Below are 27,187 nucleotides of genomic sequence, written 5' to 3' on the forward strand. Positions count from 1 at the left end.
TCCTTTCATTCCTTTATCGGATTACAAGATTTGCGATGCATAAAATCCTTCTGAGTGAGGATAGCAGCAGGTCTCCTCTGTGTCAGAGGGTTGATAGATAAAGTTCTGGACTTCAAATAAGGAAGTATCCTGTCACATGTGGCATTTTGAAATAAGTAGAATGTGTATTGCAAACACTGCTCTCTGAAGTGCTTGTCACATACAAAACTCAAGTCTCCATCCCCGTTACTAGAGGTGGTAAGTGGACACTCACCTTTTTGTGGAACTTAGCTGATGTCTCACAGGGGTCAGCTGTTGAGGTGTAACATAGGCCAGACCTCTAAAAGATCAGCTTGAGCATTGGTTATAAGATACCTAAGTGAAGTATTCAAGATTACAAACTCATCCTTAGATTTAATATCTTGAAGAAAGAGGGGACAATCTCCAGTGGTCCACTGCATTTCTTCAGCCTAACAGCTCAATGTGAGAGAGTATTTTACAGGACCTGCAGTATTCAGTCCGTTACACATTATTGCTCACTTTGAGAGCTAAAATTACTTCTGCTCTGTGCTAATTGCACTGCTTGCTTAGATTGCACTCTCAGGCTTGGCAGTTTATAACTACTGGTCAAAGATCTGAAAGTGAAGAAGTTTGATGCTGCTGGCTAAGCCCCTCTGTCACACCATTAAAAAAAAAAAAAAAAAAAAAAAAAAGCTTTTGTCCAGAATGGTTTGTCAAGGAAAACTATATATCTGCCTTCCTGAGAAATTCCTAACACAGCAGTTCTAAGGCAAAAGCCAAAAGGAAGCTAAACTGAAGAACATCCTCTTAACCTGTGACCAAAGTGCTTGCCTGATGATTTACACTGGCAAAGAATTCTGGTACAATTATCCCAATATGGTTCAATTGGCAAATCTGAAAAATGGACAAATCCTACTGTTTCTTCTGTTTGTTTTTATGAGTGCAATTAAAAGAAGTTGTGATGCAAAAAGTAAAGAAGCATGAAGTCGAATGATCAGTCTATGCATAGTGGGATATCATGTACAGAAGCTGAACTGCAGATGTCACAGGAGGAACAACTATCTCTGCTTCTGTTTATAAGGCTGTGAAGAAAATTACTGAAAGAAATAGCCAAAAATGATAACAAAATTCTCAGAGAAAAGCAACACAGAAAATCATAATTCCTAAAGGCCTCAGCCAGCTTCAGTTGATAATTTACATTACTATAAACCATAAAATTCAAAATTCCCTCCAAAAGTAGCTATAAAAAAGAAAGAAGAAAAGACTTCCATATCAAATGGGCAAATGAAAGCACTCTCAGAATTTCATTTTTATTAAATGACGAAACACAAAACGTGTTATGTCTCTAGTTGCAGTAAACCCAAGAATTCATTCTGTGTAATTACTTGGCACATACTAAAATTTTTCCTCATTCTTTGTGGATGGCTGCTCTTTGGAAAAAGCGAAACTCTTTCAGGAAAACAGAAAGAAATGCAAGAATAACTAGAGTGAATGGAAAATCTCCCTGCAGATGATATTGCGGGACAGGTGAGTGTCTGCAAGGTGTGTGAGGTTGACCCAAAGTCTTAAAGCTGAGTGATGCCACAAAAAATGATGAAGTAGGAGAGAAATGGAGGTGGAGCCCAAAGAGAAAAAACATCAATCATAAATGTCTGAAATCATCAAGTGAAACAGCTCTCACAGAGGGACTCCCTTTGGAAAATTCTTGGAGGACACAATTCCTGCTCAGTGCCTTCCTGTGCCTAATGCAGGTAGGTGTCATCTGCACTACAGTCCAAACTGAGCTTTAGTTCCCTTATATAAGGGGGCATTCATGAGGTGACACCTCCCCAGGGCTGCTGAGCAATGGGTCTGGAAGGAGTTGGTGCTGGCAGGGGTAGACTGAAGGAGGGGTGAAAACGCTTCGCAGCTGCCTCTCTCACACAACCAGAGAACTCAATGCTCCTTGGGTGTCCACTGTCCTGCACACTGAATTTCACTGGTGCAAGAGGTAGATCTCACTAAGTGTGTTCAATTCTTGGCTTTATTTATGGAAAAAACATGCTCTGGGGTTTAGTACATAGTTTTTTTTTTAATATATTAACTGTCTGTCTTGCACAAGAGTCCTTGAGGAGTTTAGATTATGTAGGTTGCATGCTGGGGCTATCATCCAAACTTTATTCCTCCAGAATGATTAGTGCCTAAACTGTGTTTGCATTGTACCTAAACTCTATTTTGCATTGTTTTTTTTGCACTCTTTTTCTAATGTCATAAACATCGCCTTTCCACAGATTCCTAGTACAGTATGTGCTGCAAGCCTGAATTTTCAGTTCCTCTTTTTGCATTTAGAAATGGAAAGCTGAGTTTGGAGTAGTGAGAAGAAAAGCCCTCCTTGTTACTTGCAAAGAGATGCTTCCTCTTTTCACAAATGACATGCCAGGTGCATGGCAGGAATTTCTCTCTGGCTCAACAGTTTGTGGCAGTTTGGCTGCTCCCTCGGGCTGTGGCTTTTTCCTGAGTCCGCGTGACTAGTAACAAATATATTTAAAGCGTCGGCACATTTTCTTATGCACTTCTGTTTATTTTCATTTCCTAGTTAATATTGAAACACTTCTCAGGGGCGCTCTTTGGCCACCAGTGTCTAACATCATTACTGGGAACAAAACTTTTCTCTGTTGAGCACAATAAGTTGATGTTCAAAATGAAAATAGAGGTATGGATGTCACACATCCATGAGAGACTGCAAGGCAGGGTCTGTGGGAAAGGAAAATATTGGGACATTGTCAGGTGTTATGCTTGGGAAGGGAACCATCTACTTCCAGGAACGTAAAGCTGTTTGTCATTCAGTACCTACTAGTACTATGGAAAGCAGAAAGGACTGTCCTTCATCCACAGGGAATTTTGAAGGTGAAAATTATATTAATACAACCCTCTGTTTATTTCAAGTCATTAAAAAGAAGAAGGAAAAACGCAATGTTTAAGCCCTTTTGCAAGGGTGAGAATATTTTAATTCACATATATTGAACATATTACAAAATCACTCATATTATCAGATTGAGAAAAGACATGACTGAACTTAATATCCTTTAATGGTGTGAACTGCATTGTTCATAGCAGAAAATGAGAATGGCAAGGTTTTATCTAACAACATTATCTGAGATAAGCATTCAGAGCTACGTTTTTAAAATCCAGATAGTAGCAAACAGCTATAAAAATCTATCAATCAATCAGAGAGGTTGTTGGAGTGAGGCTTGTGGGGCAAAAAGAGTTCAAGATGACAACAGAATTAGAATTTTTAAGTTCTTGGTATTGTTCAAAAGGATATGGAAGTCCAGTTGTATATAAGAATCACACTTTATTGAATATTTATTCTCTCTAGTTGACTTTTATAGCTGTTTTTCACTATGGTCATTTGTCGACAGGTAACTTACACTAGTGTTTTTGCTAAGATATGTAAGGACAAACTGTTACAAAACTATAACATAATCCAATAACTATGATTTTTTAAATTGTGATATCAAAGAGGCTGCTATTGCAAAAAAAAAAAAAAAAGAGAGAGAGATTTAAGATTACATATATCCTCACTGGAGTCTTTTAACAGGCACATCATTTAATTTCAGCAAGCATCTTGTTTCTCTGAACTGATAACTGCCATAGGACCCTTTCTCACCAAATTTTTAATCACCAAAATCCCTGATACTGCATTTTCAAAGGGTTTCATTGTCATTCTCTCTTGACAGTTGGTTTTGTCTTTTTTTCTTGTAACAGTAGATTGATAAACCAGCTCCAAGAAGAGTGAGAATGGCCAGGAAACCCAGTAGCCAAACAGACAGATGAACAGATGGATGAATCTCTTCTGAAAATGAAGGCATATTACTGTAAGAACTTTGCAATTTTTCAATTCCACAGAAGACACGAGAAACAAGATGAAGATGTTCTCTGCAATCTGAACTTGGAGTGAGTCTGCTTGGTGTAGACCTGAACTCTAAATAGCTGCTGGTTAGTAGCCAGGTTCTGTTTGCTAAAGCTAATGCTTGGTCTCAATGAATCTGGATTGTGGTGATATACAAAGCTCTCTATGAATGCACTACATGTACATAAGGATTCAATTAGTAATGTATCCATCTATAACATTCATTGTTCAACAGTTGTGCTCAATGACTGGTCGCCTTCATGGCAGGCATTGCTTCTGCTTCCAACTAATGAAAAATAAAGCTGGTTCTCAAAGTAAGGGCAATATTCTGCTTATGATTCATAGTGACTTTCTGCCCCTTGGCCAGAACTATCATCTAAAGCACATCCTTAGTCCATGCACTGTTCTATAACTTCCTTGTTCCTACTGCCAATCTCATGATATACAGTCCTTTATAAGACTGTGAAACAATGTGAGAACAATAATCTTGCATCATCTTAGTAGCTTGCAAAATATTGAGGAGCTGGGATAAGAAAATTCTCTCCATGTTCTCCTACTTCGGGGATTATTGCTGTTGTTGGCCCTCATATAATGCATGGAAAACATGGAAGAAACTTGGGATATCCCCTGCTGCCTTATTGAAGAAACAATAAATTCCAAACTCAGGTACGAACTTTGGTCCATATAGAGCAGATCTTATGATAGATGAGATCATATAATCACCTTTTTAACTATTATCCTTTAGAGATGGATATGGGATGCTAATTATCTGGATGTGAATTATCCAATATTTTCATGTCAGAGTGCTTACAGTAATACCTATGGAGCAAATTCGCAAAGACATCTCCCTCTAAATATACATGGGTTTTGACAGTGAAGTTAAAGTTCTCTCTGCTTGTTCTTGAAGTCAGTCATAAATTAGCTCATTGCTGAGCTCATCGGCTTGGGCAACACAGCTGACCAAATATGTGGAAGAGGGAGCACTCACACATGTGTAAAAAACAGTGAGGGCCTTACCCTGCGTGACCTATAACCGTGCATCCCAGTAACTGTCAGCAGGGTTTTTCTGTAGGGGTAAGTGGTTTAGGAAAACTCATTTTAATTTCTTGTAATTAGATTTTCATTAGCTTTTTTATGAAAACTCCTACCTTTCTCATGCAGAGGACTCCCACTTGGCGCAACTTCAGTGAAGATCAAAGAGAAAAAATATGACACTTCATCAGAATTTATGAAAGTTTGACTATTTCACCAAAATTGTACAGGAACAAAAAACCCTAAAGGCATATCGTGGCATTAATTAGAAGTGAGGCAAAAATCAAGTTACAAAGACTATATCTTCCTACTTAGTAACACTAAACTATAATATTCGAATCATTTTTATATCAACTAACATTCGAATACTGACTATTTTGGCAATATTTAGCTCTTGGAAAAGTCAGAATTTGCCAAGTATTTGACAGATACTATATTATGTTAGGTATTCAAAAGTTTCCTGAAAGTTTTATTCTCAGGCAAGGGTGCATACAGCATACTAGCATGTTCACATACAAGTGAAGACAGTGCTCTGAAGATCTCAGTCTACAATAACAGGCAACCACAAATGTTTATAAAAATGAAATAAGACAAACTAAACTGTCAGTACGCAGTTGCAGACATAGTTTATAAAATATCTTCTGAACAAATTAATATTTGTTAATATTAATAACGGGGACTAGAGCAACATCCCAGAAACAATTTTTCAAAATGCGGACTGACAATACTCCATTAACTTAGAACTTCAATTGTGTCTCAAGTTGAATGAACCAGAACTGAGGGCTGCAAGGAGCCAAAAGAGAGAAATTATGCTCAGTAGTAAACCATGAACTGAAATTGAAAATTACCCAATACAAGGGGAATATAAAAATGATATAAGCCATCATCTGTTTAAGAGAAGACAAAACTTGAAAACAGAATTGATTGAGAGTTGTTAATATCTTATCTGTGGCATTAACTTGATCTAAGGCTCTGCAGTGTGTGCAGAGACCACCATGAAGCCCAATTAAATGTATTCATAAGGTAAGTTACTTCTCATTTCTCCATGTCTACCTCAAAACAGAGTTACTATTTTCTGAGGTTTTACTCTTCAGTAGAACAAGCTCGTCTTTTATCTTAAAGTTTGTTTAGTATTTAGATTGATTTCAGGGATCTCCTTGAGGTTTATAATTGAGATTCATGGGTCCCCTTGACATTTAGGTAAATATATGGACATGGAAAGTTCTGGAATAGCATGGCTTGGTATATAATTGTCATAAAATGGAAGTCAGAGAAAGGTTTTAAACCATCAGAGGTGTAATCATATGTAGGAGGAACAGAAACAAATAGTATAGTATTTTAAGATAGAAATTAAGATGATGAAAGCAATTGTATAGGGCAACTGGAGAAGATCCAAGACTTCCCTGTGAATCATAGTGATTCCTGTGTGTGTCCATACATACAAACCTAGGTTGCATTATTTGTGCAAATACTGCATGCTACACAGCACGCATGGTAACAAAAGGGCTATAGCAGCTATTATCAAACAGATCGGCTCTGTCGCTGTTCACAGCACTTACCTTTGGGTTTTTTGCAGATAAATCCTTTTTCAGAAGAACATTCAATATTATCCCAATAACCAGATGGTGCAGTCATTTCAACACAGTGATGCTCTGCACTGGGCTCCTCTTCCTCCACCCAGTTGACAAAGTCCATTGCAGCATCGTCTAGCCACAGCCACTGGTCTAAAGTTGAGTAACATGTTGAAAAATAAATTTTTAAATATATCTCATGAATAGATAATTTAACTCCTTAGCTCAGTGTAGGACTTCAAAACATGTAATAGTAAACCATTTCCAGTAAAAGATCACATCATTTTTCTTCTTAGAAGATTGCTGCTATGAAATGCTGCACCAAAATTGTGCAGAATTAGTATTAGCAAAATTATCGTTCATTAAATTGCATCCAAAAAAGCCACAGACAGAATGAGAAATGCCAGAGAACAAGAGGCTTTCTTAAAGTTACAACTGAAAAAGGTTTTTTTAGCATTTGAGTTGTGGAAAGTGTTTAAATTGTTCAGATTACAAAAGTAATGCCACAGCATGGGATATTGAAAATGCTACTCTTAGAATTCAAGCAGCTTTCATTGTGAGATCAGATTTGTGAAAACAGATTACATAAAACCACAGTGCATTATTGTAGAAGAAAGAACTTATCACCATTAAAGAAGAAGCATCTTAATTCTTTTCACAGCTAAATTATTCAATAAAAACTTCATAACAGTAAAATAAATATTTTTACTCATATATTCCTTCTAGAAATCTGTTTCAGGTTTATTTTGTAATTGTATCCAGATAAAACTTGCTTGGTAATAATTATTTGCTGTTGATCTGGTCCTTGATGTTTGTAATAGCATCCTTGATGTTTGCAATAGCACTTACTAATAAACCAAGTCCAGGAATCACTCCACTCAGAGCATCCATCTGGCTATCATTAGTTCACCAAAAGCACTGTAAATCCTTATGAAATGCCCTAAAAGCTTCCATTACATTGAAGAAAAGTTGTGATATAAGTATATGCAACACCCTGTATTAGAGTGAGGCTGGGCTAAATGAGCAGTTTTCCAGTGCAGCCCTCAGAGAGGAAATTATGGATACACAGACAGGCTCCATTTGGTGCTTTAAACAATCCCACTCATGCCTTGTGATGCTGGATCCAGGATCTACACAGACACACGGCCAATGGCCACCACTAGAAGGAGATCATAGATCAACTTGCCATAGGATTACATATATATCTAGACAGACATAGAGAGACAGACGGAGAGAGACAGGAGAAAGAGGGAGGGTTTCTTTTAATAGTTATTTGTGTAATTATTAACTAGGTGTACAAGAAGACCCTTGATTCATCCAAATTTTGATAGCTGTTTCACTTGTTTAGCTATCTCAGGAGAGACAGGCCATGTCAAGCAAATGTTGTTACAGGAAGGTACACACAGGCATTTTTTGAGCCTTTTAGCATCTCAGCTTTCTTCATGGAGACAGAGACAACTTCCAACAATTAATGTGACAGTTTGCACTCTTAGACTTTATTGTGTTGGATTTGCCTCACATTCTAGATTTGCAGTTTTAGCATTTCCAAGGTGATGGTGAGAAACTTCATCTGGAGCTTGGCCAAAGAATTCAGCCCAATTATGAGAAACTGTCTTCTTAAACTATCTATATGTTTCATGATGGAAGACCTGGAATTACCAACCTGGCAGAGACATCCTGAGTTAGGCACAACTCAGAACTAGTCTGGTGACTAATACTTGAAGATTGTGTCAAAAAGACAAAATGTTGCTTTTCCTTCTGAATCATAGCTGTATCATAAAGTCATTACTTTATCACAAAATATTCAATGAAGTTGACTTGGAGACAAAAGCATCTGGTGCATCATGAAGTTCACTTCAAACTGTTAGTGTAAATTATCTGCTAACTCAGGTGACTTCCAACATAAAGTTTTCATAATGGATAGCAAGTGCCATCCTATTGTCTATATATATTGCTGTTACGCCTTAAAATAAAATAAAAATATATGCTGTTAGCATCTTTTTGTAGAAAGAGTTAAAGTTATCCTTAATTTGCTTATCTTATGAAAGTGTTTTAAAGTAAGTATTGAAGGTAAGACATTACCAGCCACATTCCTGTAAAGTCCTATCCAGAAACCTCCTACTTTGTTTCCAAGAGGTTGTATTGTGTGTGTCAGAAAATCAGATTCTTCCTCATTTTCTACTGAAACCAGGGTAGCATCTGTAAGACATTAGCAAGAAAGAATTAGCAAGCACTTCTCTTCCTGTCTCCCCATCCCTTCTCACCAAGGAAAGAGCCCTGCAGGTGCTAGGTGAGGATGACTCCCAACCCGCTGCCCCAGGTTGCCCTGCCACAGCCGACACGGAGTCTCTGCTCTTTTTGTGGTCACAGCCCTTGTCTTCACACAGTTGCCCTTCCATCTTGAGGAAGAGAGAGTGCTGCATAAAGCCACCCATGCCAGTTTACTTTCATTGCACCCAGTTTTAAAATAGCTTCTTAGGTAATTGAAGGGGATCCCTTTTTTTAACATTTCTACCTCTTTATATATCTTTTATATAAAACTTTACATAAATCTTGTCAGTCAACAAAATACCTCTCACCTAGGTGGGCACATTCCAGGGAAGCCAAGGCCCAACTTGTCCTAGCTGACGATTCAATGTAGTAGCAGTGGCCATGGTAAGGAATCCAAGCTCGGAGATCATCTCCTTCAGGACAGTCTCCAGGCAGCTGAGCAGGATCAGTAGGGACTATAACTTAAGAAGTTATATGGTTTGAAATTGGTATTTTTTAATGACTAGCTGGAGCTAGAATGCACATATATGCATTTGTACACACAAACACACACATAGGGATTTCTTTCACTTGGCTTTAACTATACTCACTTAGCTTTAGCAACCCCTCAGCTGAGACAGTAGGGAGAGACAGATTATCAGGCCATGCAACATCTCATTTCTCGAAACATATTTCTCAAAGTAGTGGAACAGATCATACCCTGAAACACCTAATTAACCAATCTGACAATAATGTAAGGAAAAGAAATCCTTATGCCTGTATTCTGGCTGTTGATGACACCTGTGTGTGACCTTATGAAGCTGTTGCTGTCCAGGGAGTCAGTGCATGTTCCCACCACTTACTTGCACTTGCACACAATCTCAACTGTGATTTTTGCTCACTTATCAAAAAGAGCAGAAGGCTTTCAAGACAGAGCTTCATCTAGCACACCGGGTTATGGTTACCGTCCGTGTAACTATGTTTGTATTACAAGAGGCTTTTGTGCGCCTTGACATTCATGTAGCATCCGGTATCAAAAAAGCAAATTTTGCAGGGAAGTAGACAGTATCCTGAAGCATACTCTTCTGAGGTTTTTAGCCATAGCAAAGTCCCTAGGATTAAGCTGACGAAAGGAATTAATAATGTGCCATTGAATTAATTAAATTCATTTGCTTACCATCTGATGTTTTACAAACTGAAAAGTAACTTTCATTGCAAGATGCTGTTTTCCAGGTACCATCAAGATCTAGATAGACACAAGCATATTTCTGCTTTGGCTCTCCTGCTGCCCAGTTAGTGTACCTAGTTTTCCAGTTGTCAGTCCACTTGTAATAGCTGCCACTCTGTAAAGAAATATGTTCTAGTAATAGAGATTACATAAACATGTAATTACATTACATTTGTTATATAAAAAACATTGACACATAAATGTCTTATAAATGTCCTATCTTTATCTGAGTTTTTCATCAAAAAAGGCTATGCTGCTGTATTTTTTCAAATACCATTTGCTGTACTAAGCAATATCACTGTATGCTGAATGTATGAGTTACATAAGAACTATGTATGAACAGTGTTCAACAGTGCACTAGGTATGAGTAGGGGAGGATTTGGAAGTAACACAGCCTAATATTATACCAAAATATTTTAAGACTTTCAGGTGAGTCCGTTTTAGGTCTTTCAGCAACTCCAGAATCAAAAAGAGCAGTGATATGGAATTCAACCTCTTTGCTCTGCTTTGTTTAGCGTAAGGCAGTAAGTTGGTGAGTAAAGATTACTTGACATTAAAAACTCAAAATAATCTATAAAATATCTTTTATGCACATTTTTATTAATATAATAATATTTATAAGTAGCCAACCCGAAAGTTTAACTCTGCTGTATCTATGGTGACACAGTAACAGCTGCACATCCTGTCTTTTGAATCCCAGACTGCATCTTTATTTTTTGTACTATTTCTGTAGTTTTCTGTTTCCATGTATTGCTTCCCAGCATGACCTGTCTCTCCACTCCATTCGATGTGTATAGTCTTTGAGCAATTCTAGCAGGAATACTAGAAATCCATGCATGCACACAGCAAATCAATCCAGAAGATGGTTCCTACATGACCGATATGATTGCAGCAACCAACACAGTGCTAAAGAGTAGGAGAGCTCACCAAGCACCCCAACCTCCATCTATCCATCGCTCTTACCATATTGCTGTTAAGACCGATCCATACAGGTTTTCCGTATTTAAGTATCTGGACCCACAGGAATGAATGGATATAGGCATCTAAAATGCTGGCAAGCTCTGCAGATTTGTTTTGACAGTTTTTCCTGGCCTCTTCCCATTGCATTTCAGATGAGATGATTGAATAGCTGCTGTCACCATAACGGGGAACTTCAGGGGATAGATTTGTTGTTGTTGATTCAGGCTGTGTAGTAACTATGGAGAGAAAGTTGAACACAGGAATTTATCACACATCGATCTCTAACACAGACGCTCTTAAAATAATAAAAAGAACAGTATTAGCAGTAAGTAAAAAACTGATTTAAGTTCATGAAAAACTTTTTAATGAACAAATCCTTGTTACAAAGCATGAACAATATTTGCTATTATAGAAAGCAGACTGAAATCCTAGTTATCCCTGAAGTGTAGTTGCTAGAGACCTGATCGCTACAAATATTTTACTCATAATATGGAGATTTGATCCCCTGTGCTTTCATATATTTTGCCTAAATCTGGATACCTGATTATACTCCTTTTTCAGATCAATGGTGGAGGGGACATTGAGCTAGGGTATTAGAGTATTTACTCATGTACTATATTATCACACCTTGAGCCTTTGATACCTGGTATTAGGTGATTACCAACTACTGCTTGCCTCATTATCCTGTCTGCAAGGCCATCAGAATGTTCTTCGCCTGTTTGAGCATCTGTTTTCATCCTTGGGATCAGCCATGTATCAAAACAGCAGTATCTGGGATTCAAGAAGATGTAACTGTCCTCTTAAAACCCTGTGTTTGCTGCACAGGGAGAGTGGGTTTCTTACAAGCAAGTTAGCTATGTTGAAAGCAAGAAGGTTGTACAAGCTGATTGAAGGAAGAGGACGGGTTGTCTTTGCTAATGGCATAAGAAAGGCATAGAAATACTGCTTCATTATCTGGGCTTTGCCTGCTCTACTTCTATCCTACTGCTGGGCTTCAGGGATTTGCATAATGAGAATTTTACAGCAGAGGAGTCAACATTCATTACTCATTTGGCTGCAAAAAAACCCCAGTATTCTTCAACAGTGAAGAAATCTCCCCAACACAGTATATTTTAATAGAAATAATAACATATACAGGATGAGGGTTAGGAAAGGATTATCTGCTTTGCTCTGAGATAGCAAGGGGAGATTCCTCTAAGAACATGGTTTTATAATGCACTTAAAGAGAATGCCAAAAGCCCCATATTCCACTGAGAAGAAATCTGTTTCCACTTACTATTGTCTAGTATGATTCATAACTTAGACACAAAACCCAATTAACATAATGATTCATCTCTAGTAAGCTCTATTGGACAAACTGTACTTTTAAAATTGTCTTGCCCGGTGTTTGGTGGATTTTTGAAAGCCAGAGACACTCAGAATGAGCTTCAAGAAACATAAAAAGAAACATATTTGTTTTCAAGGTGTTTTGTGTCATCTTATTTAACTGAGATGCTCATTTGATTTAGGAACTCACATGAATTTGTTTGGCATATATAGCCTCTCTCGTTGTCACAGCTATCATCCCTCCACTTCCCATCTGTCTTTATCATGAAGACACAGTCTGTCTGCAGAAAAGGACACACAGTGTCAGTAGAGGAGGCAAGGAGGAGGAGGTGAGCTGTGCAGCCAGCATTTGCATAGAGCAAGCATTTTATCTCCCATATTTCTAGGACAAGACTGGTGGACCAAATACACTCTGTGCCAGCAGTTTGTAGTCAAGTAGCAAGTTATCACTGTTAGATATCTTTGGTAATAATAATAATAACAACAACAATAATAATTTTTTAAAAATCCCTTCAGTTCCTTTATTTTTAATTGCTTCAAGATTTCCTTCCAAGAGATTTCCTGATTTCAATATTGGCCTTTCCAGGCTTTCAGTATTTCTTTTGATTTTTCTTTTCTCTACTGACTAACCTCTACTACCATTTCTTCAGAAAATGCAAGTGCCTTTCCTTTGAAAAAGACATTGAACTTTAACTCAGTGAGAAACCTTATTTTGGTGATATCCTTTTATACCACTAGAAACTAGTAAAACAGTATGGGAACATGTTCTCCAGGGAACATGCTCCTGAGGAAGAACCTCTTTACTGTGAGGGTGACAGAGTCCTGGAACAGGCTGTCCAGAGAGGTCGTGGAGTGCCCTGTGCTCTAGGTGTCCCTACTGGAGCAGGGGGGTTGGACTAGATGATCTCTAGAGGCCTCTTTCAACCTCAACCATTCTGTGATTATTCTGTAATGGAGCATATATAAAAAGAAGGACAAATTAATGTTGCAATAGTAACCTTAATTCTAATTTATGGTAGTTTTTCTAAGTTTGACTTTGCAATTTTAATGTTTGTGATAATGTAATTCTTGTACCTCATCTAACTGATGTAATATATGTCTTTTTTGGAACTTAAAGAATTAACATTTTGTAATGTCTCAGACCAAAAGCATGAGGTTCCTCTTCTTCAGAATGTTGGCCAAATATATTGGTATATTTAGAATGACTATCAGGTGACTTGCTAATAACCATGCTGTTTATAAAGGGACCTGTTTCAGCATCTTGCTACCCTGTTTAAAAATGTAGCTGAGATATTTAGGTTATCTAGATTTTCCATACCTCCACAGTCTTGTCTATCAGACTGATGTAATCATAATAGTCAAAGAAACTTTGTATTTTTTCTGGTGCACCATTAACCCAATTGGTGTAGGAAACAGTGCTTCCATCTGTCCATAGAAAGGTGGACTCTGCGTTGATATCATTCATTCCAATCCAAACATTAGTTACGGCATCCTTTAAATGATAGAAGAGGAAGGCTGGGGAGAAGCAAAGATTTAATATTAAGGAAACCTCATTATACCTTATCCAAAACAGGCAAATTGCACACATGTCCAGAACTGGGGCCATATTAAAGAGAAAACATTTCCCTCAACAGAGTCTATCTGCCTTTCACTAAATGTACATTAAGGCTGAAAAAATAGTCAAAGAGCAAAGAGTATGGAACAAATGAGAAAATATCTCCTTCCCCAACTTGTATGCACATATAATATTCTAACTAATCTTATTGCCAATAAGAGTGAGAAATAATACATATTCTGTTAGACTGACACTCAAAACAGACTGCAGATTTCATAGTTTCATGCCAGCTGAGCAATGCTGAGCAGCTACTTCTTGTATGCAACAACCTAGCAAACCTTTCATCTTTTGGAGTTGAAGCCAAGCATGTATTAATCTGGCCAATACAAAACTTTTAGTAGACTGTCCTGCAATCTACTTTAGACACTATAGCACTTTCCTTAGCAGGAGATTACTATTTGGCTTTGTAAGAGATAACCAGTAACACATCCATTTCAACAGAGTTCATATATGTACCTTGCACTTGCTCATTTGATATGGTAGCCAGGTTTCCTCCCAGATCCATGCAAATGTTTCGTGCAGCATGCCATGTGAGCTTCCTTGTTATAGTGGAAGCAAATATTTTGAAACACTTAGGGAGGAAGAAAAGAAAAGCATGGGTCAAGTGCTTCATTCCAGTCAGCAAAGACAGAAACTGTGGAAGGTGAATAATGCCAATTAGCCACTTCACATATATTTCTCCAGAAAAAGGAAGTGGAGCAAGAATAATGACAAAACTAAGAATGCTAAACTTAAGTTATTAATGGTGTGCACATTCTTTCTCTTAGTAACCAGTTCTTTTTCAGTTTCATTGTCATACACAATTCACTGAAGATATTTTTCGACATACCTTGTTGTTAAAAAAAACCCAACCTTCTGGACATCCTCCAGGAGGCAATGGAGAAGCAAAAGTTGAATTGATAGAACTGTTACGCTTTTCACATATAAAATGATTGGCGGATCCACAGTTTATGTCATTCCACAAGCCTAAAAAAAATTAGATTTAGTCAACAAGTCAAGATGTTATATTTGTAACAGAACTAGCAAGAAATAATATTTGCAGCAATAATCTAGCACTTCTTTAATTTATAAAGAGGGCAATCTGTACGCTGCACACTGTCAGAGGCAGTAGAAGTGTGATGCATGACACAGGCAGTGAACTGTTGTTTACAAGCAGCAGATGTTTTTACACATTAGCGGCTGGGCACTGCTGCTGGGCTGGCAATATAGCAATTAAAAATGAATAAAAGACAAGGAAGAAAGGGCAAATGGCTCAAAAGAAAAGCTATCATCATCAAATAATTTCATTCCACTTTTTCTCCCCCTCAGGGCATGTGAGCACATTAATTATAGGAAGACAGAGGATGAGAAAAAGAAAATGAAGATGTGATGAACATTTTCAAAGCAGTAAACAATTTAGTGTATTTTATATTTAAGGCTGCAGCTTGGTGTGAAGGCCAAATTATCATGAGAGCTTTGATGAGCTACCTGAAGCTCTAGTAGTAGCAGAGCTGTCATCCCTCATGCTTAATTTGAACTGTCTAACCCTGCTGCTTCTCTGCACAAGCTCCCCACTGAATCTGTTACCTGCTGGTGATCTGGTCAGTGGCACCACTACCCTGCAGGCAGCAGGGGAATATACCAGTAATCACATTTGAAAGGGGAATAGATGAGATAGGAAATACTGGATCTTACTGAGGGCACAATATGGTGCTCAGACATGTCTGTGGAACACGTGAAATCTCTTGGGGGTCACCACTTCAAGTTGATGCATTTTCTAGGGATTCAGTTGTCAGGCTAAAATACCTATTCCCATTGTCCTAATATATATCAGGTTTCTAAGCACCAGAGAACTAGAGCAGGATTCATTTATCTAAGTTGAAGTGTTTAGAGCCATTTGAGAGGACATAGCTTCCAGCTTTCTCATGCAGAGATGTTCCTCTGGAAAACTCCCATGGGATGACTCTAGGAAATCACAGGTAGCCATAGTCATGTACATTTTGGCATCTGAATACTACTCTAGGGTTAACTGAATTGCTCGTCAGTCAGCATTGGGTGTGTTGATGACATCTCCTTTTGACCATAATGAGTTTTAGGAGCCTAGCCCACATTCACACATGGTTATCAACTCAAGCTGAATGCTACAATTATGGTCCAGTTCAGGCATCAACATGAGGGCTTCTAGAGTCATCTGAGGCAAGCTCAGGATAGGTTAAACATCTACATGGGGCCTGACAGATAAGACGTGGATCTGTGAGTAAGCTGCATTTTCTGAATCAGCATCTGAAGGATGCATTTAAAATGACACTACCTGCCAATCTCACTTTTAGTGCCTTCATATAAACACAGAATTTTAGATAGGATTGCTGGATGAGTTGTTTAGAAATTATAAATGGGGACATTGACTTCCTTCTTTTTATGCTATTGAATTCCCATTAGTGTCATCTGAGCTGAAGAGATAAGGACAAGATGAAAATTAGCTCTAGAATTTGTTTTGCAATGTATTTACATTCATTGCTCAAGACTGCCCTTATGCCTTTGAGGCAAGCAGAAAAAAAAAAGAAAAGAAAAACTTAAAATTTTTGCCCTCTTACCTATGTCTGACAACATTATTACACAGTTTTCATCATTATTTGCAAAGTTGGGTTCATTGGGAGCCCAAGCCACATAGGTCACTGGGGTCCCATCTATCCAGCTTAAAAAGAAAAGAGAAAAAAAAAACAAATAAACAAAAAAAAAAACAGGAATTAACAGTTATTAATTAATGCACCTCAGCCATTGGATAAGAAACTTAAAAAAACATTTGCAGTGAAGAAAAGGTAGATGACCACCAGTGGGAACTGACCGGCTAAAACTAGGACTTTATGGATTTTCTTTCCCTCACCTGATTATTGCAATTTAAACTAATTTATGCAAAATGTTACTGGTACCAAGCAAAAAGAAATACATTTTTCATTGATGGGCAGGAATGAATCATTTCTTACCAGAAACTATTATTCCCTACTCTAGTATAGGGAAGAAATGTAAATATTTTATTTTAACTGATCGGGTTGAATCACTTAGTTAATACTACATTCCTCACTCTGAGTGCATCTGATACTTTCATAGATGCAAGCAAATCTACTTATCTGTGGATTTTATTCTAAAGAGAAATATCTCAGTAGGTTATTTCTCCTAAGTCTTGTGTCTGGAGACAAAGAGGCATTCTCTCAGCTTTCAGACCACTCCTCCTGAGGTATCAAAATGTACATTTTTCTTTACATTTATTTCTTTTCATTTTAACAAATTGCTATTGTAGGAAGAAGAGTTTGGAACTGCATTTAATCAACAGCGCAGAATTGATGTCACTGATCTAGGAGTGGAAAATCAAGTTCAGATCCCTCTTATTGTCTCTTACTTATCTATTGAATTGATGTAAACAAATGAGATATTCTCTGGAGTCAAGACCCGTCTCCCTGATTAGTGCCTTAAATCAGGAGGTCAGAATAAAGCACTGGTTGCCACTAACAACATTCCCATTTAAAATATTTAAAATAGTAAAATTCCAGCACTGGTGATTGAGGACCTGTCTCTCCCCACTCCTCTTCTGTTCTTTCCAAGGCTAGTAATTTACTGAGATTAAATTGTGCCTGGTAAATTATTAAATTCAAAACTCTTCTAAACCTGTTTTAGGATTAAGAACATTAGGATTCTTCCTAGATGTATCCTAACTGCCAGATGGGAAAGTGGAGTCACTTCTGCTATTTCATAGCTTTTACACCAGTGTGAACTTCTGCTGACACATCTGGAATGGCAGTATGCAGAGATTGTCTTAAAAATCTCCATCAGGAGCAGCTTTTACATTCATTGTCCCCATCTTCAGGTCTCTCTGAAACCATGATAAGCTGATACAAAGCACATGAGGGATAGGCTGTTGTGATGGATGTGCTCCTTCCCTGGCTCAATCTGACTTTTCACATGTAGCCCTATTCAGGCGTTAACCACCAGTGACGTTATCTGATCCTGGTGGTTGCCTCCCTGATTTCTTCCCGACTAATAACTGTCCTGATGGCTGCATCCTGATGGGGAGATAAGGCTAATTGTGCGTACACGAGCCAACAGTCATTTCTGAATTGAAAGAATGACTATAAGTCAATCATCTTATCCCATAAACACGGGGATAGCCCGACAGCCCATTGAGCTCTTCTTCCATGGCAGCAGGCTGCACACCAGGATCTCCTCTTGAGCAGGGATGCCTCCCAAGGATACTCCTTGGGGCTGAGAGATCCTCGCCGCAACAGATTTGTGGTAAGTGTAGTCACTTAGTGCACTTGGTTTTTGAACTTGTAAACTTTACTGACGTAACTGTGCACAAATCCCTTAGACATAAACCGTTGACCAGGTCTGGGACTAGGAGTGGATCCAGCTGCACCCAGACTCCACTCAGAAGGAGTCTAGAAAGCAAGGTGCTCCAATCTGAACCCCATGACTCAATGGGAGGGTAATTTTGTGTATTTCTTGTATGCAGTAAATGATAAGTGAACTCTGGCCATCGAATCTCGTGAAACCATTATCATTATCAGTAAAATCTCTTACTATTTCTTTCACACGAGTAGAGTGCATTGTGTCTCTCACCCCCACCACCACTCGTTCCATGACAGCTGTATAGAATGGAACACATTTTGTACATGTGTATTTACAGGTTTTAGATGTATAAAATAAAGCCTTAGGCAAAGCTTTAACAGAAACTTAAGAAAATCAGAGTACTTGAAGAAATACCAAGAAATACATTAGATAAGTGATTTTTCAAGAAAAAAAAAATGCTCTCCTCCCCCTTCCCTCCTTTCCTTTTTGGAGAAAAGTATTGGAGTTTGGACTATTCCAGGACTATTTCATACTGCTTTGTATTTAGTACATACAACTGCTTTCAGGCCTTAAAAATTATACATTTTGTTACCTTCAGCTACATAAAATGCAGCATTTGTTTTTACATGTTAAGAGCTGAAGTGATCATGCTAACTTACCCAAATTTTTTGTCAAGACTCACTTTTAAGCCAATGAAGTACGATTTAGAATAATCCGAAAATCTATCCTAGAACAGAAAGATACTGTTTTAATTAAGAATAAAATCTTTGAAGTAGAACAAACAGAAATTCACTGACCATTGTTAGGTACATAGAGCAGATGCTTGCTAAAGGCAGTAACACTAAAGCATATACTTGTAATTAAGTACAATCATATATTTAGATATACAAGAGCAAGTCACTCTCATGTTGAACGCTTCCCACATCAGCATGACATCCTCCTACCTTGCTCTTCCCAGTGCTCTTCCTCATGCAGGTGAACAATAAAACAAATCCCTAAGGACCCAAAGGGCTGTGAAGACAAACACTCCAGCTTGACATACCAAAGGACAAAGCACTTTGAGAGGAACTTCATAGATCTTATCTGAGGCAGACTTCATCAGTGAAAATGCTCACAGCGCTACCCTTGACACAATTCAGTTTTGGGGAACAGATTGTCAAAAGCATTTCTACTTTGGGATGTCAGTTGATATTGATTCTTACATTTCGTTTCAGAGTTCTCAACAGGAACATGCGTTCACTATCACTGTTAACAACAGCCAGATCTGCAGAATTCTTTCTGCAAAACTCCTGGGCTTTTTCCATAGACTCACGCTCTTTGCTGATGTAGTATAGCTTCTCCTCATATATTACCCATCCATCTGCAGTGGTTTTATATTCTGGAGAATAATAAAATAGAAGTTTGTTTTAGAATAACAATTTTAATAAACAAGATGAGCATGCAAAAAACCTACCATATGTGTCATGTGGTTCAGACTTTAGAGGAATTCCTGCAAAATAGAAGGGAACAGATTTGTGATGTGTTCCTGAAATGTATTAAATAATTTATGATTGCCTATAAAAAATGAATGAGAAACATCTAGAGTTCTGCAATCTTTTGCCATTGATTAGAAAAGAAACATGTTTTACCATGTGCTTCAGCTACATATCATGAAATATGCATTGACATTTACTTTTATATTTGTATCATGAATTGCATTTCATGTCAGCAAAGTCATGGTTTGGATTACAACCTTTATTTGCACAGAGCAATATAAAGGAAGGTTGCTCTGAGATTCTGTGAGCCACAGTAGAGTGAATTAAAATATTTTTAGCTTTGGTTTTACAGCTCCTTTACTGATGAAGCTGTAAACAGGTCATAATCCCTACTATGATTTTTCTTATCAAAAAAGATAAAGTTTCCATTAAGTTTACCTCATCTTTACCTCAAAAAAAAAATCTCAGTTCCAAATATTCATAAGCAAAATGAGATATGTTCTTAACCATACTGCCATAGCTGTGATCAGCCTAGGCAACAACCAAGAAACATACAAAAACAGTTATGAGCCTGAAAGTTTTTCTCATATGAAATGGTTTCCTGATCAGCCCATCATGACAAAGTCTGGATGCAGCAGAAAATTTTCTATTGGAACTATTTTCCTTTGGAAAAATATCTGGTCTGGTAGAACCAAAATATCCCACGTGAGTGATTCCATGCCACTTTCAGGCAGTAAAGCCAGTGTCCCAAGGCTGTGCAGATCTCTGTGTCCTGTCAGTGGCTGCCTGGGTTGCTTAACAAGAGACATACCCAGACTAGCTGACTCCACAGGGCCCACGTGGCTCTAGTGCAGGAATAAGAGGGTAACAGGAAGGCAACCTAAAACCTTCTGCTTCTACCCATTTCCCATCACCTTCCCATCACAGTCTCTTTTTGACTGCTACTAATTTACTGTAAATCCAGTCAAACCTCAAGGCAAAATACATCTGGTGTACATTTCTTCAAATCTTTCTTTATATTAATTTTTTTTAGCTCTATCTATGTAGGTATAAAATCTAGTATTGTAAGTAATACACAGCTTGTGCTTCCTACAGCAAAAGCACACAAAGAAGTAAAGCTTCTTACTATACAATAGCTTACAATCTATGAGGCCCTGGAAAACACACAGCTTATTTATAACCCTAATTTGCCTAAAAAAAAAAAATACAATCATTTATTTTCATCATTGAACACTGAGAAATCCTTGGCTCATATTATGTCTCTATATCCTTGGCTCATATTATGTTCTTTTTGCCTGCCACTGAAAAAGAGTATAGTTTTCAAAATTTTGTCTATTTCTCCTGCTGCTCATTAGAAAACAACTACTTAAAAGTACTTATTTTATTTATGCCTCCTACTTCAAAGGAATAATTTACCTTTTTTTATATGACAAATCCAGTCATGCAGAGCTTCACAGCGAGAAATATGCCATTTATCACCAGAAAATCTGTTTTTCAGTAAGCCACAGGACATGTCTCTTCCTGAATCTCTTGGACTATTGTCCCAGCCTGTGTACAAAACCTATGGAAGAAATCATTCTTTTTCATCTCAAAGACAGTTTCAGCAGTTATATTCACCACTAGCAAACAAGAACAAACTGAATTTGCTTGAGACATTCTCACTAAAAAAAAAAAAAGGAGAAATATATAGAACAAGCATAAGAATTATCATAGTGGAGTAATGATGTCAATGGTGAGGTATCAGGCTCACTTGCCAAGGAGGGCTTTTGCTCTCCTTCACACCTTATCCCCTGTGGCAGTCAGAATAGGACAAGGCAAATGGACTGTTTCCATTGGACTTCTTCATGTCACTATGCATTTCACCTCTCACGCTGCTCTGGCCTCGACAAGGTGAGGTTCATTTAACTGACTGTGACCTGATTCAAAATGATGCTGTCAAGAAGCCATCCAGTGGCTGTGACCGTATGTGCATCCATTCCACATGCACAGCTTCCAGTCCCTAAGCTTCCAAAAAGGGAACTACATCAGAGGAAGAAGTCAGCCTGGCTTTTGCAAGGGAAGTTTTGTCTTTTAAATGAAGTTACCTCTGAAGGAATTAATGCAGGAAGAGAGATATACCTGATAAAATCTAACAGAATTTTCAAAAAGAACTCCTCAAAATAATTAAAAAATAGTTTTAAGGAAACTAACGTAATACAGGATAAAAGGAATGGTTCTGTGTGTCTTAGGAAACAAGAAACGGAGTGTGGGAGTAAATGTAGGGTAACAAGCTGCAGGAAAATTTCACAGATTTGTGGATATTTACATGAGTTCAAGATATAACTGCATACGTTCATAGATAAAAAAACACACTAAATATAAAGATCAGACCTCTGGTCCTGGAAGATCCCAAGCTACCCTTTCAGAGGGGCACAAGAGCATCCTGAGAAAGTATCTTAAATGTTTGCTCTAGGTCTACTTCTTAAGATTCTTCTGGCCACTGCCAAAGACAGGATGCAAGATCAGATATGACCATGTTCTATATTCTTATGTGTTCATATTATATACTTGTAAAAGAAAATATGCTCCAGTAGCATGCAGAAAGCTACAGATACTGATCAAGACTAAATGATGGTAGCTGCAGATGATTTCCATGTGTTCAAATGTATTTATGATGGTTTACTCATGCTGGTCAAGATTAGCAGTCACGTAAATGCTTGCAGGATTAGTGTACTCTTTGAAGACAAGAACAGTAAAAGGAATCAAAAAGCACATGTAGAAGCCCCAAAACATCTTGAGCAAATAAACTTGATGAAAAAAGTAAAATACTTACTGGAGAACCATCGCTCCAAGCAAATCCTTCATCTGGATTCAAGGAAAACAATCCTGTCCAAATCTCATAAGAACGACATGTGCTATCACAAATTACAAGACAGAAAAAGGTGTAACCATCAGTACAAATGACATCTAGAAATATATCATTAAATGTGGTAAAGCACAGTGAAATTATACTATTTATTCCATTTGACTTCAGGTAGCTTTGGGTAAACTTTCTGCAGATCTTCATAGCAATATCTAATGCTTATCTCCCTCTTACACACCTCACCTGCCTATCAGATACAGCCTGGGGGCTTTCACAGGGCTCTGCAAGGCTTATACCTGCTGTGATCCCCAGTTTGAATGTGCAGATGCACCCAAAGGCACTGCATCCTTTGCGAAGCATTGGCTCTGGATCATGAGCTGTGGAAAGACTATTGTATCAGTTGAAAAATTTAATAACTGTCTTTAAAAATGTGTTAATAATTGTTACTTTAGACAAAGGCTAAGGAAGCAAGATTATGTCGCATAATCAATGCCATATAGGATCTGTAAGAACAACTGGCACTGTGGCATTGCTGATTGTGCCCTGGCAGTGCTCCATTTCCTGAGGAAAGGAACTGCCCACAGTTTGAGAGAGGCTCTTGCTTTTGAAAATGGTTCAAGAATTGACTGCTTAAAGGTGAGTCAAAAGTAAATACATTGGCCACATTTTTTACCCTATTAAAAAAAAAATTGCTGTGATTTCTTATCTTCCTAAATCATATAAATTAATCATGACACTGACGTATAAAGCTCCTGGATATAATCAACCCTTTTACAATCAAACAGTTGAAATATTCATCATTAGGTAATAAATTCAAAGTAGCATGAAGTATTTCTGCTTTTAAGTAATCCATATGTTTCAGAAATCAGCTAAAATATATATAATACTTCATATTAAATATGAATTAATAAAAATTCCCTACTAAGATAAGAGTAAATACTCACCTTAATGCTTTACTTACTAATTTTGACTCCTCCTGACTATTAATGGTAGCCAAATCCCCTCCTATTTTTCTACAAAAATGTCGAGCTTCAAACCATGATTTCTTTCCAATATTGTCTCTGTAAAAACACTAGAGAGAAAACGCTTAAAATATATACTGCATTCTTTAATAAAATAATCTCTCTTATGTATAAATGAGGTTTCATAAAACCCAGTAGTCCATAAGAGAAATAGCATGGATTACCATTAACTGCTCGTAATATTTTTACACTTACAGAATGATCTAGCTAGTTATAGGGATGACAAAGCAGAGGAACTGTTATAGAGAAATACAACCAGCTTTAACTAGTTTTATCTGGAGGAAGACCCAGGTCACCCTCCAAAGGAGAGTAAAAGACTATGGTTATGGTTGAGAGTTAAGATGCCATCAGAGGGGTCTGAAGATACAGGCAAAAATGGTCTCATGGTGGCTTATTTGCAATGGCTTACATTTGCAATAGATTGTCTTAACAGTTTGGTAATTTAACAGAGAATGACCACAAGTTTGATCAAGGTTGGAAAGAAATAAAAAGACGCTGTGGGGAAAAAGGAGTCTAAATAAATATTGTACCAGGAGAGTATGAAAGAAATGAAAAAACGGACATAATAAAAACACAAGGACTTCATAATGCAAATAAAGTGATAAAAATATTAATATCTTACATTTATTTATTTTATTTGGGATTTAACCTAAATCAGTCTTTGCACACAACCTGTACTTCTTGTTTAAAGTCCTTTCACAACTGAGTGTACTTCAAGTACAAGTTATCTGTAACTTTGCATTCGAAACTCTGCAATTAATGCTCTTAATAAACATTGATTTAGTTAGCCTTTAATTTGAGATGTCATGTTTTATTCTGTGGTTGTTTTGAAAGATCCAGTATTAGGCTTTATCCTGCTTGTGGGCAGATTTCAGTTACTGTATTTCACACAGCATCACAGCTAAATACGGGATATTTGCACAACCTAGTGATCACTTCTGATATAAAAAGTCATGCTAACAGACTAGCTTGGATGCTTCTACTATTTAATACAATATCTTGACATCACTATCTTCTAAAATAATGTTTTAATTTTGTTTTTTTGTTTTTTTACTCTTTTCCTTATGTCAATCCAGGGACTGAATATTTACATTCTTTTTTTTTCCATTGTCTCCTCCACACACAGAAACCTTTTAAGTTTCCTTTCTGTCTCTTTGTCCCATCCATTGTTTTAAATTCAACCTCATCTTTCTTCTTTAGTCCCTCCTCTCTCACAGATAATTCCTGGTGATTTTTTTTCCTTTTTTTTTTCTTTTTTTTTATTATATTTCAATCTTAGATACTGCAAAATGAAGAAGTATGAAAATGAAGAAGGTCCTTTCTCTCTCTCTCTCTTTTTTTTTAATTTCAAATGAAGCAGCACAGGGCCTTTCTTCCTCCTTCCACTGTTTGTGTACTTACTTTAAAGCAGGAACTGCTGACGGTGTTTGTTACCCAGCCTTCAGGGCATGTGGGGACTAGAGCTGTAGTTGGAATAGGTGGAGCTGTTGCACCCTTTGCCCATTGTTTACAGATAAATTTTTGCTTTGTCTCACAGTCGATAACATCCCATAATCCAGCTGCAGGGCTAGTTCTCATGGCAATGCATCCTGGCTTCCTTCCTTTATATGAGAAAAAATGCAGGTTGGGCATTTTATAGAACCTAAATTACTTACAAACAGGCAGTACCCATTCCCTTCTTGCAGTACAATGACACTGCAATAGTAGAATTATATTTTAGGTGGCTTTCACAGAGTGGAAGACTAGCGGTTTCTGTTTGAGGAAGTCACAAGCTGACTGGGATCCTTCTCTTTTCCTTTTCCTTTCCCTCATAACAAATTTTATGGATATAAAGTATGTCTTATTTTGTTGTAGTGAAAACCTGTGTTTACAAGTGAGAACTTAATTCCCACTTACATTAAGTATTCTTTATATCAATTCAGACAACATTAGCTCAGTCACTAGTGCTTTTCGGAAAAATCAAAATCAAACCGTCAGTGCATATGTGGACAAATATAAAAACATCAGCACAGATATGATAAAGTGCATCCTGTGATGTTTGCTTTAACAAGAAAACATTAAAGAATATGAGTAAGAGTAAATAAGTATGAGTTTCTCCGGAAGGGAACCGAAAATTCTATCCACATATGAAAACGAGAGTAAAAGATTTTCAAACAAAAATTTCAACCAGTCAGTTGTTCAGCAGTTTTGAGCTACTCCATTCTTTCCCTGAATATGCAGAAATTTTAAATACACACCTATGTCATATTTTTATGGCAAGGAACTCCATACTTTAACTATATATTGTATGAAGGTGTAATGAAAACTGATTTATATACTGTGAGTTTTGCTACCCTCACTCAGTCACCTGTGTTTCCTATGCACAAGGAGGCTGAACAATCAGCTTATACTTATATTTTCCATGCTGTTTATGGTTTTGCAGACCTCTCTCCCTAAAATTGTCATCTCTTTTCCAGGTCAAAAATCACAGAATTAAGAAAAAATCTTAGTGTATATAACTTTTCCTTTTGTAGACCCTGTACCATACATTTTATTATTCTTTTTCTCCTTCTCCTAATCTCTTCAGTTCTTTTTTATTCTTTCAGAGGGAACTAGAACTGCATATCCCTGACAAGATGCAGTCACACTCACGCGCGCGCACACACACACACACACACACACACACTTATCCAATGGCACAGTTATGTTCTTGCTTCATTTCCTAATTATTTTATCATTTGATTTACTTTTTAACTCTCTCTTGAGCACTGACCCAATGTTTATCTAGATCTGTCTACTCTAGTGCCAAGAATTCATTTCTGAAATGAAATAACCAGCTAGGAGTCCATAATTTTATATGTCAATGTAACATGGTTTGTTCCTATGACCACACTTAATCTACATCAAATCTTACAGAATCACAGAATGGTTGAAGTTGGAAGTGACCTCAGGAGATCATCTAGCCCAACCCCCCTGCTCAAGCAGGGACACACAGAGCACATGGCACAGGGTGGCATCCAGGCGGGTTTGGAAGATCTCCAGAGAAGGATCATTCTCAGGCAATCATTCTCCCAAGGTTCTCCACAACTTCTCAGAGACACATCTTCATAACCAGAAACGATTTGGTGTCATTTGCAATTTTTTGTCACCTCACTCTTCCATATTGTCTGTATTCTTTTGTCTGTTCTATTTGTTCTATTGTCTGTATCTTTTCCATATTGTTTGTAAATATATGGATTACATGGCTTTTGGCCCAGATTATTGTGGGATTCTAATGGTGAGCACTCTCATAAAAACTAGCCATTAATTCTTAACTTGCACTCCCTATCTTTAACCAAATTTCATATTCATATAAAGAGCTTTCTTGTGTCAAAATGAATTATTTTCTTTAAAGGCTGGTGGCACATGCCGAAAGGCTTTCAGTAATTGATTAATTAAAACCACACTAACCAGATTTCACTTGTCCATGTTTTTGTTGACTTGTTGCAGAGAGCTCTAAGAGATTTTTGTGTGTGACCTCCCTTTACAAAAGTTATTTCATGTATCTTCCAATTATATTCTTGTTATCTATTCTTTATTGCAGTTCCAACAAGTCTACCTCTGAATTATTAGTCTATTTCGCCCCACGTGCCCCTGGATGGCACCAAATTAAATGTTACCCCCAAATTTGCC

General features: G+C 37.4%; 1 protein-coding gene across 1 annotated transcript in view; it reads right to left on the reverse strand.

Annotated features, from left to right (window-relative positions):
• Positions 1-3,656: 3,656 nt before the first annotated feature.
• Positions 3,657-27,187, reverse strand: part of LOC104580265 (macrophage mannose receptor 1) — a 35,893-nt gene continuing 12,362 nt past the window's right edge. Inside the window, 19 exon segments of the mRNA XM_088524339.1 lie at positions 3,657-3,835; positions 5,041-5,073; positions 6,484-6,648; positions 8,578-8,694; positions 9,075-9,227; positions 9,923-10,088; positions 10,937-11,169; positions 12,450-12,540; positions 13,578-13,774; positions 14,331-14,445; positions 14,704-14,840; positions 16,448-16,548; positions 18,857-18,924; positions 19,400-19,575; positions 19,651-19,686; positions 21,089-21,233; positions 22,485-22,571; positions 23,458-23,586; positions 24,938-25,137. Of these exon segments, the coding sequence (XP_088380465.1) occupies positions 3,657-3,835; positions 5,041-5,073; positions 6,484-6,648; positions 8,578-8,694; positions 9,075-9,227; positions 9,923-10,088; positions 10,937-11,169; positions 12,450-12,540; positions 13,578-13,774; positions 14,331-14,445; positions 14,704-14,840; positions 16,448-16,548; positions 18,857-18,924; positions 19,400-19,575; positions 19,651-19,686; positions 21,089-21,233; positions 22,485-22,571; positions 23,458-23,586; positions 24,938-25,137 (2,528 nt within the window).

This window comes from Tinamus guttatus, unplaced genomic scaffold (assembly GCF_059628265.1).
Source record: "Tinamus guttatus ecotype Peru unplaced genomic scaffold, ASM5962826v1 Tinamus_guttatus_pri_ptg000209l, whole genome shotgun sequence".
Lineage (NCBI taxonomy): Eukaryota > Metazoa > Chordata > Aves > Tinamiformes > Tinamidae > Tinamus > Tinamus guttatus.